Raw genomic sequence first — 17,721 nt, 5'->3', positions numbered from 1 at the left:
GGAGTTAAATAGGGTAGCACCTAACGACTTCCGCATCACACCTGAGGAAGGAAACTCAGAAGCCGCAGTACCACTTTCCTCCACAAACGGAAGCTCACAGAGAGAATCAGCCGAAGTACCACTTGTGACCACAAGAGAGAGCTCTGCCACAGAATTCACAACAGTAAAGACTCCTGCTCAAACATACATTTCTCCAACTTTGCATAGAGGGAATTTACCCGTAAGAGGTCGAAGAGTTTGCAAACATCTCTCCGGTGGGAGTCAATATCTGGAGAGAAGATGAGAATATCATCCAGATAGACTATGACCGAGGTGGATAGCATATCTTGGAAGATATCGTCAACAAAGTCTTGGAAAACGGCTGGGGCATTACAGAGCCCGAAGGGCATCACCAGATATTCATAGTGCCCATCCCTGGTATTAAAAGCCGTCTTCCATTCGTCCCCCTCACGGATGCGAATCAGGTTATAAGCACTCCCGCAGATCTAATTTGGTAAATACCTTTGCTCCCCGTAGCCTATCAAAGAGCTCAGAAATCAGGGGCAACAGGTACTTATTCTTAACGGTGATGGCGTTAACACACCTGTAATCTATGCATGGATGTAATTCTCCGTACTTCTTCTAAAGAACCCTGCCCCTGCAGGTGAGACTGACTTCCTAATGAATCCTCTTGCCAAACTCTCCTGAATGTATTGGGACATAGCCTCCGTTTCCGGGAGAGAGAGGGAATAGACCCGTCCCCAAGGAGGTTCTGCTCTAGGCATGAGATCAATAGGACAGTCATAGGGGCGGTGAGGCGGAAGGGTCTCCGCAACCTTTTTGGAGAACACATCTGCATAGGACCAATAGCACTTGGGAAGGGAAGTAAGATCTGCGGGTATCTCTGTAGTGGTAACCTGAATGCACTCCCTCACACATCTGCCCTTACATGATTCACTCCATTCCAATATCCTCCCAGAGGTCCACTCAATATGTGGGGAGTGGAAATGGAGCCAAGGTATTCCCAGCAGAATCTTGTCTTTCCTTTGGGAATGACAAGAAGGGAAATAATCTCCTGATTGGAAGGGGACATGGATAATGTGAAAGAGATAGTCTGATGTGTGATTTGTGTGGGCAGTGTCGATCCATTCACTACTTGAACAGTCACCGGTTTGGCGAGCATCACCAGAGGTATTGCATAGCAGTGAGCAAAGGCTGAGGATATGAAATTCCCCTTTGCTCCTGAGTTCACACAAAGCTCGACTGTTAGAGTGGATGAGCCTAAAGTGATTGTCCCTTTAAAGGACAGCTTGGAGAAAAATGCCACTGTGTCCAGTGAACCTCCTCCAATGGTTACTGGACGCGATCGTTTTCCCGACCGCTGTGGACATTTATTAGCATAATGTCCTAACTGTTGGCAAATATTACAAACCACGGGTACTCGAGCGGCCCGGGATTTAGGTCCCACTCGAGAAACCTCCATGGCCTCATGGGAGTCGGATGCCTGAACGGAAGATTCTAGAGGTCTGGTGAAGGTGGGAGCCAGCAGGAACCTCTGCCTACACTGGGTCCGCTCTAAACTCTTCTCGTTAAAACGGAGGTCGATGCGGGTAGATATTTTAATGAGCTCCTAAAGTTTGGCGGGAATCTCCCTGGTGGCCAAGGCGTCCTTCACATGGTCTGCCAGTCCTTTCCAGAACACCGGAATAAGGACTTTACCCGGCCACTCCAACTCTTAGACCAGAGTCCGGAACTGGACGATGAACTGGCTGACCATGGATGAACCCTGTGTTATTGCCAACAGTTGGTGCACCGTATTGTAGGTGACACAAGGTCCTAGAAAGACCTATTTCAGAGAGTACAGGAAGAGAGGAGCACTCTGCGCCACACGATAATTGTGCTCCCACAGCAGCGTTGCCCACTCCAACGCCCTGCCCGACAAAAGGAATAAGATAAAACCCACTTTCACCCGTTCCATAGGAAAGCGTGCAGCCAGAAGCTCTAGGTGTATGGAGCACTGACTCACGAATCCCCTACATTGCTTACTGTCACCAGCAAACTTCTCTGGAAGCCGGAGACGGGATAAAGTTGAAGCAGGGGTGGCAGAGGACAAACTGGCTGCAGCCACAGTAGCAGCCTAAACAGCGACTGCGGTAACATCCCCAGCTGAGGTTGTGCATTCTAGATCCGTCAACCTATCCTCCAGCTGCTGGATGTACCGCTGTAGACGCTGATCGTCTGCCATTTACTAGCCAGACCCTGGAGCTAGTCTTCTAGGGCTAGTGGAACGCACCGAATAAATAGATGAAGTTATTGGTGCGTTCGTAGCCCGGGGTCTACCGTGCAGGAGGAACCTGCTACTAGCAAATGGCACTATATGGTGGTGTAAGCGAACTCTGTTACTTCACAGAGTCACCGACAAAAGAAAGCATAGTGCCCTGTTAGACTCACAGGAGTACACAGCTAACTGCTGAGCTGATAGCAGTCAGTGGTCTTGCACGCACACAAACTCCTCACCGGAGGTGTCGGTATACTAGGGGCTTATTTCAGCAGGCACCCTGAATACATACATACAAGACCACACTGGCACAAAGCTCATAACATAGATTGATACTAGCGCATGGCCGTGCGATCATGCAATCCTTTTATAGCTGCAGCAATTACAGGACCTTCCCAGAAGGACCAATGGGAGGCTGCCAAAGAACTTGAGCAACTTCAGGACCTTCCTAGAGGACCAATGGGAGTTGCTGCAGTACCTGAGCATGTGACCCTTGATCTCCAATGAGAGATCTTACCCTGGGCATGCTCAGAAGATGAAAAGTAGGACTTAGTCCCAAAGATATCTGCTCGCCGCTGACCAGAACTGGCTACAATGGCAGAAGCTAGAAAGGCAGCAGTAACCCTTTGCACAGTGTCAGACTGAGCGAGACGCTGGGACCGACACCTCCGCTGAGCAGGCTCCACTGCAGCAGGAGAAGAATGGGAGACCGCAGCAAAGACGGCTCGAGATTCCCCCTCTGCAGGGGAGTGAACTCAACCCCTAACACATGCTGCCATTTTATCAGACATGTGGACGGCCCCATAGAATAATATTAGTCTGAATGTGATTCAATGTTTTGTCAGAAAATACAGTCATGTGCATGAGCCCTTAGACAAGTTCATATGTTATTTTGCTCTAATTACAATACTAGAGATTGATGGGAAGCTGAATAACAGGACAACTATACATTCATCAATTATTATGCTGAAGATAATAAACTGCAGAAAGTAGGGGTGGGCATAACGTTGGTGAAACCTGTGCAACTGCACAGGGTCTAAAGAGGTAAAGGGGCCACTTCTACCTCCAAAGGTGGAATTGTGCATTTAGATGAGCTATTGGACTATTATAGAACCCATAATTTGTTCTTGCACAGGGGCCCTCTTCTGTCTGTGTCGACTCCTGGTGGAAAGTACTCGGGCACCACTGGTGCCGTTAATTTCCCATGGTATCTAGGTGAATTATGTATAAAAGGCAAATGAATGCTATTAAATCAGTGTGTATATAATTAGTACATTTGGGTTGACTTGACTTGAGAAGTTCTTACTAATAGTAACGAGCGGCGGTTGCATATGCTCAGTGCTGATTTATTCACGGGGGGGGGGGGGGGGGGGCGACCTCAGTTCTTATACTTGGTTGGATTCCCGTGATTGTACATTTATCACCAATTCTATTGATAGGTAAAATTTGTTGTTTATTGGTCCTTAAATTGCAGTAACCGTTGTTTACATTGATTTTTTTTAAATAAATGAACAGTACATGTGAAAATAAGAAATCTGCTTTTTTCTCCTACTGAAGGGATCAATAATTTTCAAAATACTCAATCAATTCATGATGAGTAAACTCTGTATTCCGTGAATGCAGATGTTCCCATTTCTGATATAGGAGATAACAGTTGGTGCTCATAAACTTCCATGGAGAACTGTAACTGTTGTTTATTAAAACGTTCAGTAGAATGTCTCTGTCTGCTTCTAGCTCCTCCTCTTCCTCTTTCCATAGAATTCTAAAAGCACCAACTGTCATCTCCTATTTTAGTAAATCTGTTTTCTTCTCTGAACACAGATTTTACTCATGATTTGAGAGTGAAAAATCTGTCCAGTTTGAAAAAAAAGGAAATTAGATAACTGTGTGCTTTATGAATTCGATATTAAAACAATGTTTACTTTTTAATATCAAATTGTACATTTTGGATTTTTAGGATACTGGTTTTTCTATCAAAAATATAAGAAAAGATCATTACCGTGATGTAATTAGTTATTTTTTAACTTTTTAAGTACAAAAGGTCAGTAAGTTGCGTCATTCAATAACGATAAAGACAAGGTTGAATAGCAATTAATTTATTTTTTGCAGCAAAAAAGAAATCAGTTTAAAAGGATACTCGCCCTGTTATATGTCATCACCTGCGCATTGGTGGGTGTCCGACTTCAGGGGCACCCACTAATCTCCTAAGAAAGGAGCTGCAGGGCTAATTAAGTTCTCTTGATGAATGGCCCTGCGCAGAGGGTTGACCTGAACGCTGCACTGTGCCAACAATATCTGGAATACCCTTTCAAATACATCATAAAATGAAGTGTAAAATCAAACCTTAAAATGTCAACGTTATACTTATTTTCACCAACTTTCTCCATGATCCCTGTGACTAATAAATATAGTGCATTTTTAAAGAAAAAATAAAGTGCCCATCTAGAGAATTTTTTAGTAAATGTTAAAACTCTCCGTCATTTCAGTCTTTTTTGATGCGTAAAAATTTTCAAAGGAGTATAATTCCAAAAGTTACAACATGAGGGTAACAAGTAAGATTGCAAATAGTGTCAGTAGGTCCAAACAAGTCCTTTTATCTAAAAAACAAAACAGCAAAAAAATATAATTATTTAAATTTTAATATATAATAAAATGCAAAACGCAACTAGAAAATATATAGAAAATAGTGATATCAACTTTTTTTTTACATAAGGGGTTATGCCTTTAAGTTAAAAATAGGGATTTTTTTTTACTATGGGTCTAAGAACCAACAAATAGGTAGTTGCTACCTGCTTACACGTCGTGATAGACGCCAATCTCTACCGGCAGAGAAGCTCCCGACGACTATTTAGCAGCTTCCGTTGACGTCATTTAGGCAGGGCAGCGGCTTCTTTAATGCTCTGCTCTTTTGATGGGGCACGAAGGCTGATGTCATGCTCATTGACAGCCTGCTCCCCACTGCCTAACTGCAGGGAGGCAGCTGTCAATCAGCATGACGTCAGCACTCAATCACTTTCGACACAGGAGCCCGAAAGAAGATGAGCTACTCTGACGTTAAGCAGCAGAATAGCAGGCAGGAGCAGTCAGTGACCACTTTGAGACAGCACCAGGTACAACAGGTAGCAACTTACTGCTTGTTAGTTGTTAGGCCCATAATTAAAAAAGTAAAATAGTCCTGAGTCACCCCTTTAAAAGGAATCGATCACCAGGTTTTTGATATATAATTCAAGAGCACTATGATGAATAAAATATAAATTATAATCATATTTTATTTATTTTTTATTTTCCATGAATCTTTTATAATTAACAAGGGGGGGAGTGGTAAGGGAAAAGGGTAAGTAGATTATGACTTGAGGGGTTTGTTTATTAACAGAAAGGATGAGAGGGGAAAGGGAGAGTGGGACATTGGGAAACATAGGGAGATCTTAGTTTTTTACAGGTGTAGGGGCTTTATGACCTTTCCCCGTGCCTGTGCACTGCAGGACTTTGCTCTGCCCTCAACAGGGCAGTGTAAGTATGCCTGTGCAGGAGCGTGATGGCGGGGATTGTGTGGATGATGCAGGGACACGTCATCCACATGAAGAAAGCAGGAGGACGGCATAGCAAAAGATGGGAGGCGCCGGACTAAGAAGAGCGACACCCATCGGACCGGACCGCCCTCAGGTGAGCATAATAAAAGTTATTTTTCTTCCCTTACAGGTTGGGTTGGGGGCAGATATACAGCATTATAGAATTCTATATATAAGCCCTGAAAGGGGGTGGCCGTGTATCGACCAAACCTGGCGATAGGTTCCCTTTAAACATCTTTCACAGTTAGGTATATTTGACATTATCGTTTTTTATGTGGGTTGATCACAACAATATCATATTCATACAGGTTTTTTTTTTCAATGTTTTTCAACATTTGCGTAAAAGAATAATTAAAAAGTAAGCGTTATTTTTGGTCACAAAATTTGATGTCCATAATTTTTTATTTTTATGTAAATGGAGTTGAATGAGGTCTTGTTTTTGAGGCACAAGGTATAGTTTCTGCTAATAAGATTTTGGTGTATACGTGTATTTTGATCACTATTAAATTCATTTATGGTAGGAGATAGAAACAAAAAGCATTGAATCTGAAATGATTTTTTTATTTCATTTTGAAGGCTTTCCCTGTGCAGCATAATTGATGCTAGCTTTATTCTAGGTTTAGTCCGCTGTATCAGGAGATTAACTTTGTATAACAGCCGACTCCTGTTATGGATGGCATGGGCACAACCCCTGTGCCTGCCTATACCATACCTGAGACATAACTATGGTAAACCTCTCGTTATCTAGGAGTATAGCTACATAAATTTGCGCCAAAGTGATAATGGTTATAGTATTTATCAAAGATCATCCAACTTGCCTGATTTATAAGCTTGAAGAAAAAATAATATTTATAATCAAATAGGTTGCATCTTATTCATTATTACTAAATACATACCAGCACTGGAAGTTGATGCAGTTATTATGGGAGATGTACTATTGGCATCTGTGGAAACAAAAACAGGATAATTTTACGAAAATGTGCAAAATCTTAAAGAGGTCATACACCCAGATATTTATGTCTAATCCCTTTTTTGGGGGGAGTCCTGTTGTAAGCCCTAACGGAACCACTGAGAATGGGGAAGAAGGCAATCTGAAAGAAGACTAACTAACAAAGTTACATCAATCACATAAGGAAAGTTTGACAATCATAGAAAATTGATTCCATGAAGAGCAACCAGCAGGCACTTTACAAATCAAATCACATTCTCTCAAGAATTCAGATCAAACATCAACTTGGACGTAATGACATAGTAATTGAATTGCAGTAGTCAATCATATAATGTGCTTACCCATAATGCTAAAGTGCCAGTGCAATATCCAGGGAGAGTCGCAAATGCTCATTTTGCATGTACTTTTCAAGGGGAGTGACTAAGTAGATATCATAGTTTCAGAAGTGAAGGACAGCATCCAATCCAGGTGAAGAAATAAACACTTTATTGTGCCATAGGTGCAACGTTTCAACCCCAAAGGGGTCTTTATCAAGCATACATGATAATCAAAATGACGGCCTTATATAGGAAGTGGATCACCACCACCTGACAGGTCCGCCCCCAACATTTACATAAATAATATCTGGTGATCATATTAATCATAAAAAAAATATACATAGTGAGACATACATAATTAAAATCTCATTGCATTAATATCACATAACCTCGTTGTTGGCAATAGTGTTCAAATTCATAGTAATCCGCACATGTCAACGGTAGAGAGTAAACAAACAAAGCCGCATGTCGCTTATAAGCCTATCAGAGGACTCATGGGGGCTATTGTGAGTGTGAGCTGCCTATCACTGAACTTATATCACATCACTACTGATTAACCAATCTAAGCCTTTGGTGAAGGTCCAATCCAGGGCACTGATACACATCAAGCCCATGCATTGTAGCCAATCCAGGCTCCGTATCTGCTTAAATAGAACCACCCCCCAGGCTGATCATTATCATACTCCATGGCAACATAGATAATAGCATTCAAGGCTTACTTCACTCACCCCTTAAGATATCCAATCACAGTGAGCAAGCCCGCCGGCCACACGGCAGCGCCAAGCATGTAAAAACATGCGGCGCCGCTGAAAGCAGCCGAGAGGCACGCCTACCCAAACCGGTACACGCCCCACATAATGGAAACAATCCAGACTCTGTATCTGCATCCGCCCCCACTCAGGTCACATGACCGACCGGCCTTCCATACGCGTCAGCCCAAGCCTGCCCACTAAATCGCACAAAAGCCCAGGACTGAGTGCGCACGCCTGACGGCTTCCCAGCGGCGCATGAAAACACAGCGCCGTCACAGAAAGCCGAAAGGCGCGCCCCCCGGCCACCGAACACCGCCCACTTCCAGGGCTAAAATAATGTGCTAATGATCCATCCATACCCTTACTATTACTAAGGTGCACATGCTAATGATCCATCTGTACCCTTATTCTTACTAAAGCGCTCATGCCATTAAACATACGGGCATACAGAAGAGAGGTATGTGAAGACATTAAAGTCCCCCATCTAAACATATTTAGAGGCAGTCCTCTTAATTAACCCCTCAATAAATATAAAGGGCCATAGTAAGCTAAAGATAGCTCAGACCCACCATAGTTGATAGACAACTATATGGGGAAACATACAAGTGAACCATCTTGACTAATATAACGCCATATCCATGGCTATATAGCCCATTATAAAGGCAGAACGTCACCTCAAACTGACAGGAGACAACCAACCAATTTATTGTATGCCAATTCACATACTCTAAAAAAACAAAAAATGCAATAAGTAATATACCAATCACCACATTAAAAACAATCTAAACGGATGCGAGCCACACGAACCATATAAAGATAGATCAAGATACACATAATGAGAGATTGTAGTCAACATTTAACCCCCCAGGCTGTCGAGAGCCCAACCTCGATATCCATCTAAGTTCTTTCTTTTTTAATAATTTAACCCTGTCTCCACCCCTACGTAAAGGAGGCACGCCATCAATCACCCTAAACCGTAACTGACTAACTGAGTGTCCACTCTCAATGAAGTGTTTAGGTATTGGTAACTCCATCATCTTGGTTCTGATGGTACTTTTATGTTTACTGATGCGTGCCTTTATTTCCATTGTGGTCTCCCCCACATATGTGAGTCCACAGGGACAAACAATAAGATAAATAACAAAACTTGAGGTGCACGTGTACCTCTCCCTGATGGAAAACTTCTGGCCTGTGCGAGGATGATTAAAAAAATCTCCCTTGATCATATTCCCACAGCACGCACATCCCAAACAGGGAAAATTTCCAAATTTCGGGGGACCTAACGTCCTCTGTACACTGACCACTGTAGGACCAACGTCAGATTTGACTAATTTATCCTTTAAATTACGTCCTCTTTTGTAGGATAAAATCGGTGGCAGGGCAAATTCTTCAATGTCAGGCAGACCTTGATGTAAAATGTGCCAATGTTTCAAAATCATATTTTTCATCAACCCACTAGCTGTATTAAAGGTGGACACAAAGGGAATTCGCTTCTCTCTAACCCTAATTTTTTTCTCCCTTGTGGCCGCTCTAGATGTCCCTTTAGCCCGTTCCACATGTTTTCTAACTCCATTCACAGGATAGCCTCTACTCAAAAATTTAAGGCACATCTCATCCAATCTAGAGTCAAGACGTGAGTCATCAGCCACTATCCTCCTAACTCTAAGCATCTGGCTCCATGGTAACGACTCAACCATATTCCTTGGGTAATGGCTGTTGAACCGAAACAAGCTGTTTCTATCAGTGCTCTTCACATATAGATCAGTTTTCAAAGAAGACCCAACTTTATACACCAGTGTGTCCAGGAATCGCACCTGTTCCTGAGAATGTGTGTTGGTATGCCAACATTTATATGGCGGTACTCGAGGACCAGTACGTGTATGTTTCACGGATTTGGCCCCGGGTCCGGGCCTGGTGGCGCTACATCGACGATGTGTTTGTAGTGTGGGAGGGGCCTCTCAGTGAACTCCTGGATTTTGACCAGGAGTTAGATAACATTTTTCCAGAACTCAGTTTTACAATCACACAATGAGATTTTAATTATGTATGTCTCACTATGTATATGTTTTTTATGATTAATATGATCACCAGATATTATTTATGTAAATGTTGGGGGCGGACCTGTCAGGTGGTGGTGATCCACTTCCTATATAAGGCCGTCATTTTGATTATCATGTATGCTTGATAAAGACCCCTTTGGGGTTGAAACATTGCACCTATGGCACAATAAAGTGTTTATTTCTTCACCTGGATTGGATGCTGTCCTTCACTTCTGAAACTTTGGTATGTACTCCTCCACTTGGATCCTGTGGAGTTAGGACGAGCAACCATTTTATACTACAGAGTGCTGTCTGCCGCAATTTTGCTGTAAGTAGATATCATGTCTGATATCCTGTATGAAGGAGATCAATAATTCACATTGGATATCACACTATCAATCCAATGGACATTATTGATTTCCCTTTATATATCGGACAGGATATCAATGTAGTTACTCCCCTTGAAAAAGCACAAAAAATGGTCATTGGGGACCGTCCCTGGATATTGCACAACACTTTATTATTATGAGCAAGCATCTTATATGATTACTGCACATTATTTACTATATCGTTAAATCCATGACAAGTTGACATTTGGTCTTCAAATTCTGGAGAGATTGTGATTTGATTTGTACTGTGCCTGCTGGTTGCACTTCATAACATCCATTTTCTATTGTTAGGGCTGGCGGAACATACCGAGTCAATATAGAGGAAGCATAGGTGCGTTTGCAGCCCGGGGTCCACCGTGCACTACGCCTGAATAGACACGGGTACCGTCACCCGGTCTGTATAGGAGCGAACTCTGTTGCTTCACAGTCGCTGAGATTAAAGATAGCGCTGTGCCCTGTTAGCATTCACAGGGCGCAGCAAATGGATACTAACAACTCACCCCCACTATGCTGGTGGTTGATCCCGCTCTGACCCTCGGTGGCTTTTGAGCCCGCGCCTGAGGATGCCCCGAGTCAGATGCTGAGATCAAACAGGAGTTCCCTCCCTACTCTCACGGATTGTCAGGAGACGCTAAGATAGCTGCACAGAGTGCGTACAGTACCGCAGCGGTGGTCACTGCAGGATAGACGCAGTATATTTGTGCCTGGTACTGGATGGCAATATCTGGCGCTAGACAGCTACAACACTCGTGAGCATTCAACAAAACTAGGGATGGGAATGATTTGGAGCTTTCACCAGAACAGGCATACATACGCACAAATACTGAATTATACTAGTGCATGGCCGAGCAGCCATGCGAACCTTTTATAGCTGCAGCTCTTCAGGACCTTCCTGGTGGACCAATAGGAGCTGCTACAGGCCCTGAGCGTGTGACCTCCGACCTCCAATGAGAGATCTTTCCTTGGGCATGCTCAGAAGGAGAAAAGCAGGACTTAGTCCCAGGGACGCCTGCTCACCGCTGAACAGTATTGGTTATAATGGCTGAGCCTGGAAGGGCAGAGGACCAAGCGCGCAGCATCTGTCCAAGCCAGGCGCTGGGACCGATGTCTCCGCTGAGCAGGCTCCACTGCGGCTGGAGGAGAATGGGAGACCCAAGTGGAGATGGTTTGAGATTCCCCCTGTGCAGCGGTAGGAACTCAACACCTAACATGTATGATTGACTAACTCTCGTTATGTGATTGATGTAACTACGTTCATTTATTTATCACATTTATTTTTATCTAACAGATAATTTACTGTTACTTGTGCCTACAATTCCTTGGATTTCTTTGATGCTCCGTTGGCAAACCTCTTCTTAAATTTTGTGTATATAATTATTGTCTGTTCATTGTAATTAATTATAACAATATATTGCATTTTTACTGTGGAAAAAGTTACATCATAACTTTTCATTCATTGTCATAATGAACACCGCACTATTACACGTGTTTTTCTTGCAAATCATCATCATTTTTATAACATCTGGGATTTTGGGCTTTTCATATTTTATTTTTTTAAGCTTAAAAAAAAATATATTTTTTGTAAGTGTTGAGATTGGAGCTAGGTTTAGTCCCTGCATCAGGCGATTAACTTTGTATAACGGCCGCCTCCTGCTATGGATGGCATGGGCACAACCCTTATGCCTGCCCATACTATCCCTGAGACATAGCTATGGTAAACTACTTGTTATCTGGGCGTATAGTTACATAAATTTGTGGCAAGGTGATAATAGTTATAGTATTTATCAAAGATCATCCAACTTTTCTGATTTATAAGCTTGGAGAAGAAATTCATATTTATGACCAAGTAGGCTGTATCATATTCATTATCACTAAATACATTGCTCATACCGGCTCTGGTAGTTACTGTGGTCGTTAGGGGAGATGTTTTGGCATCTGTGGAAACAAAAACAGGATCATTTTCTGAAAATGTGCAAAATCCTAAAGAGAACATAGATGTCTGATATTTATATCCTATCTTTGAGATAGGTCATCAAAATCAGTTATTCTGGGCTTGGTCCAACACGGGGGCATCACTCATGAAGAAACCTTGGTACTTCAATTCCTTAAAATTTGAAGCTATTTGGAAGAAATCCAACATGTATCTGTAACATTTCAGTCCTTAGATCTCCATCAAACTTATAGACGGTTTGAGAAAAAGCACATGCAGTAGTAGACTGAGTGTCCACCTCCACTATACGCCAGAAAATTATGTATGACAGAGCGCACGTTGGCTGTCAGCACCATTATAGTCTATGACCCCGTTTGCACATACATCCAAATATTGTTTTGTGGGGGAATATGGACATAAGCCCAAACGGGATGTTAGGTCTCGAGTTCCCGCTTCTGCACAGGGGGAATCTCGAGCTGTCTTCGCTGCGGTCTCCCATTCTTGTCCAGCCGCAGTGGAGTCTGCTCAGCAGGGACGTCGGTCCCAGCGTCTTGCTCATTCTCACTCTGTTCTGAGAGTTACTGCTGCTTCTCCAGTCTCTGCCATTAAAGTCAGTACTGGTCAGCAGCGAGCGGACTTCTCTGGGACTAAGTCCTTGTCTGCACACACTGAGCATGCCCAGGACAAGATCTCCCGTTGGAGATCGAGGGTCATGTGCTCAGACTCTGCAGCACATTCCATTGGTCCTCTTGGCAGGTCTTGGAAGGGCAAAGTTTCTGTAGCCACTTCCTGTGCTGCAACTATTTAAACTGCGCATGACCGCACGGCCATACGCTAGTGTACAATTATATTATGTGTGTGTGTAGATGGATGTATGTCGAAGGATGAAAGCTCCTAAGTATCCCTCCCTAGTATTGTTGTCTGCTCGCGGATGATGGTAGCTCTCTAGCGCCCGACTAACCATCTGCACGTTACACACTTCTCAGCGTCCTGTGGCTGTGTCCGCCAGTACGGCGCCGTGCGCTTGCCTTGCGCTTTCCATACCCAAGCCTGGGTGGATAGTGGCGTCCGTCAGTGCGGCTTCGCACACACTCTTGTGCTCATAGAACATTAATAAGGTTCTTTACACACCCAGTTTTGGTGTTGTGCCAGCAAGGGTCTAATCGGACTTCAATCCCAGTTGGGGTTAAGTTCGCTGACCACTTGCTCGCGCTCTATGTGCGGTACCGCGGTCCTGTGACGTAACAGGATCGCTTTCTTCACACTGGGTGAGGTTAACCCACGTGTGTATACTTTTGAGTACCGTCATATAGTCTGCCATTTACTAGCAGCAGGTTTACCTGCACGGTGGACTCCGGACTGCGAACGCATCCATATCATCTTTCTCGGTGCGTTCCGCCAGTCCTAACATTACACTAGCGCCAGGGTCTGGCTAGTAATGGCGGACAAGCAGCAATCTTTGCGGTATATCCAGCAGCTGGAGGGTAGGTTGGCGGCTCTCGAGAGCGCAACCTCATCTGTGGATGTTACCGCAGTTGCTGTACAAGCTGCCAGCGTGGCTGCAGCAAATATGTCCATTGCCACCCCTGTTCCGACATTTTCTCGCCTCCCGCTGCCAGAAAATTTTTTTTTTTGTAGGGGATTTGTGAGTCAGTGCTCTATTCACCTCGAGCTCCTGGCTGCACGTTTTCCCACAGAGCGGGCTAAGGTGGGATTCATAGTTTCTCTCTTGTCGGGCAGGGCGTTGGAATGGGCTACGCTGCTATGGGAGCGTGGCGATCATGTGGTGCCGAGTGCTCCTCTATTTCTGAGCACTCTGAAACAGGTCTTTTTGGGACCTCAAGTCACCCATGACACTGCGCTTCAACTGCTGGCATTAACTCAGGGTGAGTCCTTGGTCAGTCATTTTGCCGTCCAATTCCGCACTTTAGCATCTGAGCTGGATTGGTCGGATAGGGCCCTTATCCCCATATTTTGGAGGGGTCTGGCTGACCATGTAAAGGACGCTCTGGCCACTAGGGAGATTCCTGCCACACTGGAGGACTTAATAACTGTCTCCACTCGAATTGACCTCCGTTTTAACGAGCGGAGGTTAGAACGAGCCCAGTGTAGGCAGAGCTTTCGGCTGGCTCCTACTTTCGCCAAACCTCTGGAATCTCCGGTCCTGGTTCCTGAGTCACTTGAGACCAGGGAAGTGTCACAAGCGGGATCTAAGTCCCGGACCGCTTGTGCACTCAGGGTCTGTAATGTTTGCCAGCAGTCAGGGCATCTAGCCACTAGATGTCCTCAGCGGTCGAGGAAACGTCAGCGTCTAGTGGTAGTCGGTGGAGGTACACTTGACACGGCGACGTTTGCCTCTAAATTGTCCTTTAAGGGGACAATTACTATTGGCTCATTTTCCCACTCGGTAGAGCTCTGCGTGGATTCTGGGGCGGAGGGCAATTTTATGTCTTCTGCCTTCGCCCAACGTCACGCAATACCCCTGGTTATGCTAGGTCAACCAGTAACGGTACGAGTGGTGAATGGGTCGACACTGCCTTCACAGATAACACACCAGACCATCCCTTTTACACTGTCCATGTCACCATCTCATCAGGAGATTATTTCTCTGCTCGTCATTCCGGAAGGAATTGATGAGGTCCTGTTGGGAATACCTTGGCTACGGTATCACTCTCCTCATATCGAGTGGTCCTCAGGCAGAATTCTGGGATGGGGTGAATCTTGTAGGGGTAGGTGTCAGAGGGAGTGCGTTCAGGTTGCTACAACAGAGGTACCCGCAGATCTTTCCTCTCTCCCCAAGCAGTATTGGTCTTATGCAGATGTGTTCTCCAAAAAGGCGGCGGAGATTCTTCCGCCCCATCGCCCCTATGACTGTCCTATTGACCTCTTGCCTGGTGCTGAGCCTCCTCGGGGTCGAGTCTATCCGATATCTCTCCCGGAGACGGAGGCAATGTCACAATACATCCAGGAAAATCTGGCAAGAGGATTCATTAGGAAGTCAGTGTCTCCTGCTGGGGCAGGGTTCTTCTTTGTGCAGAAGAAGAGTGGGGAATTGCATCCATGCATAGACTACAGGGGTCTTAATGCCATCACCGTTAAGAATAAATATCCCTTGCCCTTGATATCTGAGCTATTCAATAGGCTCCGGGGAGCAAGGGTATTTACGAAATTAGATCTGCGGGGTGCTTACAACTTGATTCGCATCCGTGAAGGGGACGAATGGAAGACGGCATTTAATACCAGGGATGGGCACTATGAATATCTGGTGATGCCCTTCGGGCTCTGTAATGCCCCAGCCGTTTTCCAAGACTTTGTGAATGATATCTTCCGGGATATGCTTTCCACCTCGGTCGTAGTCTATCTGGATGATATTCTCATCTACTCTCCAGATATTGATTCCCACCGGAGAGATGTTTGCAAAGTCTTCGATCTCCTACGGGCAAACTCCCTCTATGCCAAGTTGGAGAAGTGTATGTTTGAGCAGGAGTCCTTACCTTTCCTAGGCTACATCATCTCTGCCCAGGGATTGGCTATGGATCCTGCCAAACTACAGGCTGTGATGGACTGGCAGGAACCCCATTCTCTTAAAGCGGTGCAGCGCTTTATGGGGTTCATTAACTATTATCGCCAGTTCATCCCGCACTTCTCAACTTTGGTAGCTCCCTTGGTTGCCCTTACCAAGAAGGGAGCGAATCCCAAATTGTGGTCTGAGGAGGTCTCCAAAGCCTTTGTCTCTATAAAGTCGCACTTCGCTAGCGCTCCCATTCTACATCGCCCCGATGTTGATAAGCCATTTATCATGGAGGTGGATGCCTCTTCTGTTGGTGCAGGAGCAGTCCTCTTCCAAAAGGATGCTCAAGGTCGGAAGCACCCTTGCTTCTTTTTCTCCAAGACCTTCTCACCAGCAGAGAGGAATTATTCCATCGGGGATAGGGAGTTGCTAGCCATGAAGTTGGCTTTCTCGGAGTGGAGACATCTCTTGGAGGGAGCACGTTTTCCCTTCCAAGTCTTCACAGACCATAAAAATTTGGTGTACCTGCAGACAGCCCAGCGGCTGAATTCTCGCCAGGCCAGATGGTCCTTATTCTTCTCCCGGTTTCATTTCACCCTCCATTTTCTTTCTGGGGAGAAGAACATTCGGGCCGACGCTCTCTCTAGCTCCGTTGTGTCATCTGTGGAGGAGGAGGAGGAGCCTCGGCTTATTGTTCCCACCGAGAGCTTGAGAACTGTGGCCCCGGTTTCGCTAGAGTCTGTGCCCCCGGGCAAGACTTTTGTTCCATCCAATTTGCGACCGGAGGTTCTCTCTTGGGCACACTCGTCCAGGGTGGGTGGACATTTTGGTACCAAAAGGACATCTGAGTTACTGGCGAGGACATACTGGTGGCCCCATATGGCTCGTGATGTCGCAGAGTATGTTCGGGCGTGTGTCTCTTGCGCCAAGAACAAGACTCCTCGGCAACGGCCAGCTGGTTTGCTTTATCCTCTGCCGGTGGCAGACAGGCCCTGGGAGATGGTCGGGATGGACTTTGTGGTGGGCTTACCCAAGTCTCGTAATTGCACCATTATCTGGGTGATCACCGACCATTTTTCCAAAATGGTGCACTTGGTGCCTCTTCCACGGTTACCTTCTGCACGGGCCTTGGCTGTTCTGTTCGTCAAGCATATTTTTCGCCTACACGGTATGCCAGACAAAATTGTTAGTGACCGAGGTCCCCAGTTTGCGTCTCGATTCTGGAGAGAGCTTTGTCGTCTACTCAGTATTGAGTTGAATCTCTCTTCGGCATATCATCCCGAGACAAATGGGTTGGTAGAAAGGGCCAACCAGACCTTGGTCACATATTTACGACATTTTGTTTCTGCCAGGCAGGATGACTGGGCATCCTTGCTACCGTGGGCAGAGTTTGCACTTAACAATGCCGTTGCCGACTCCACCGGTCAGACTCCATTCCTCCTGATTTACGGCCAGCATCCGCGTGTTCCTGTGTCCATGCCTGTGTCTTCCGCTGACTCCAGGGTGGCAGACTGGGCTGTGGAGGCACGGGACATTTGGGACCGCACGCAGGATGCCATTAGGGCCTCCAAGGAGAGAATGAGGTTCTCCGCCGATGTTCATCGGCGTCCCACTCCGACCTTTGCTCCTGGCGACTTGGTGTGGCTCTCCGCCCGTAACATCAGGCTGCGTGTTGAGTCCACTAAGTTTGCTCCTCGCTACTTGGGTCCCTTCAAGGTTCTCGAACAGGTTAATCCTGTGGTCTACCGTCTGGCCCTTCCTCCACGCTTGGGTATCACCGACACCTTTCATGTGTCCCTCTTGAAACCCGTATACATGTCTCGGTTTTCCGAGTCATCTGCCGGGACATCGGGTTCGTCTACGGACGACTATGAGGTGAACGCTATTTTGGGGTGCAAGGTGGTACGCGGCAAAAAGTTCTATCTGGTGGATTGGAAGGGTTATGGCCCAGAGGACCGATCATGGGAGCCTGCTGAAAACATTCGGGCCCCACAGCTCATTGCTGCCT

At 45.5% G+C, this 17,721-nt stretch overlaps 1 protein-coding gene across 6 annotated transcripts in view; it reads right to left on the bottom strand.

Moving 5' to 3' along the window:
- Positions 1-4,282: 4,282 nt before the first annotated feature.
- The window catches only part of LOC138645089 (pancreatic secretory granule membrane major glycoprotein GP2-like), a 66,359-nt gene continuing 52,920 nt past the window's right edge, over positions 4,283-17,721 (bottom strand). For 3 of the 6 annotated variants that reach the window (XM_069734138.1, XM_069734142.1, XM_069734143.1), the window contains 3 exons: positions 12,163-12,207; positions 6,723-6,770; positions 4,284-4,854 (listed from right to left, as the gene is read on the bottom strand). In XM_069734138.1, the coding sequence (XP_069590239.1) occupies positions 4,790-4,854; positions 6,723-6,770; positions 12,163-12,207 (158 nt within the window). In that variant the 3' untranslated portion in view covers positions 4,284-4,789. Of the gene's footprint in view, positions 4,855-6,722; positions 6,771-12,162; positions 12,208-17,721 lie in introns of all 6 variants that reach the window. The other 3 variants (XM_069734136.1, XM_069734137.1, XM_069734141.1) reach the window with 2 other exon arrangements.

Source organism: Ranitomeya imitator, chromosome 7 (genome assembly GCF_032444005.1).
Source record: "Ranitomeya imitator isolate aRanImi1 chromosome 7, aRanImi1.pri, whole genome shotgun sequence".
NCBI lineage: Eukaryota > Metazoa > Chordata > Amphibia > Anura > Dendrobatidae > Ranitomeya > Ranitomeya imitator.
Note: the sequence above shows the minus strand (reverse complement) of the source record. Positions and strands in the feature narration are given on the sequence as shown.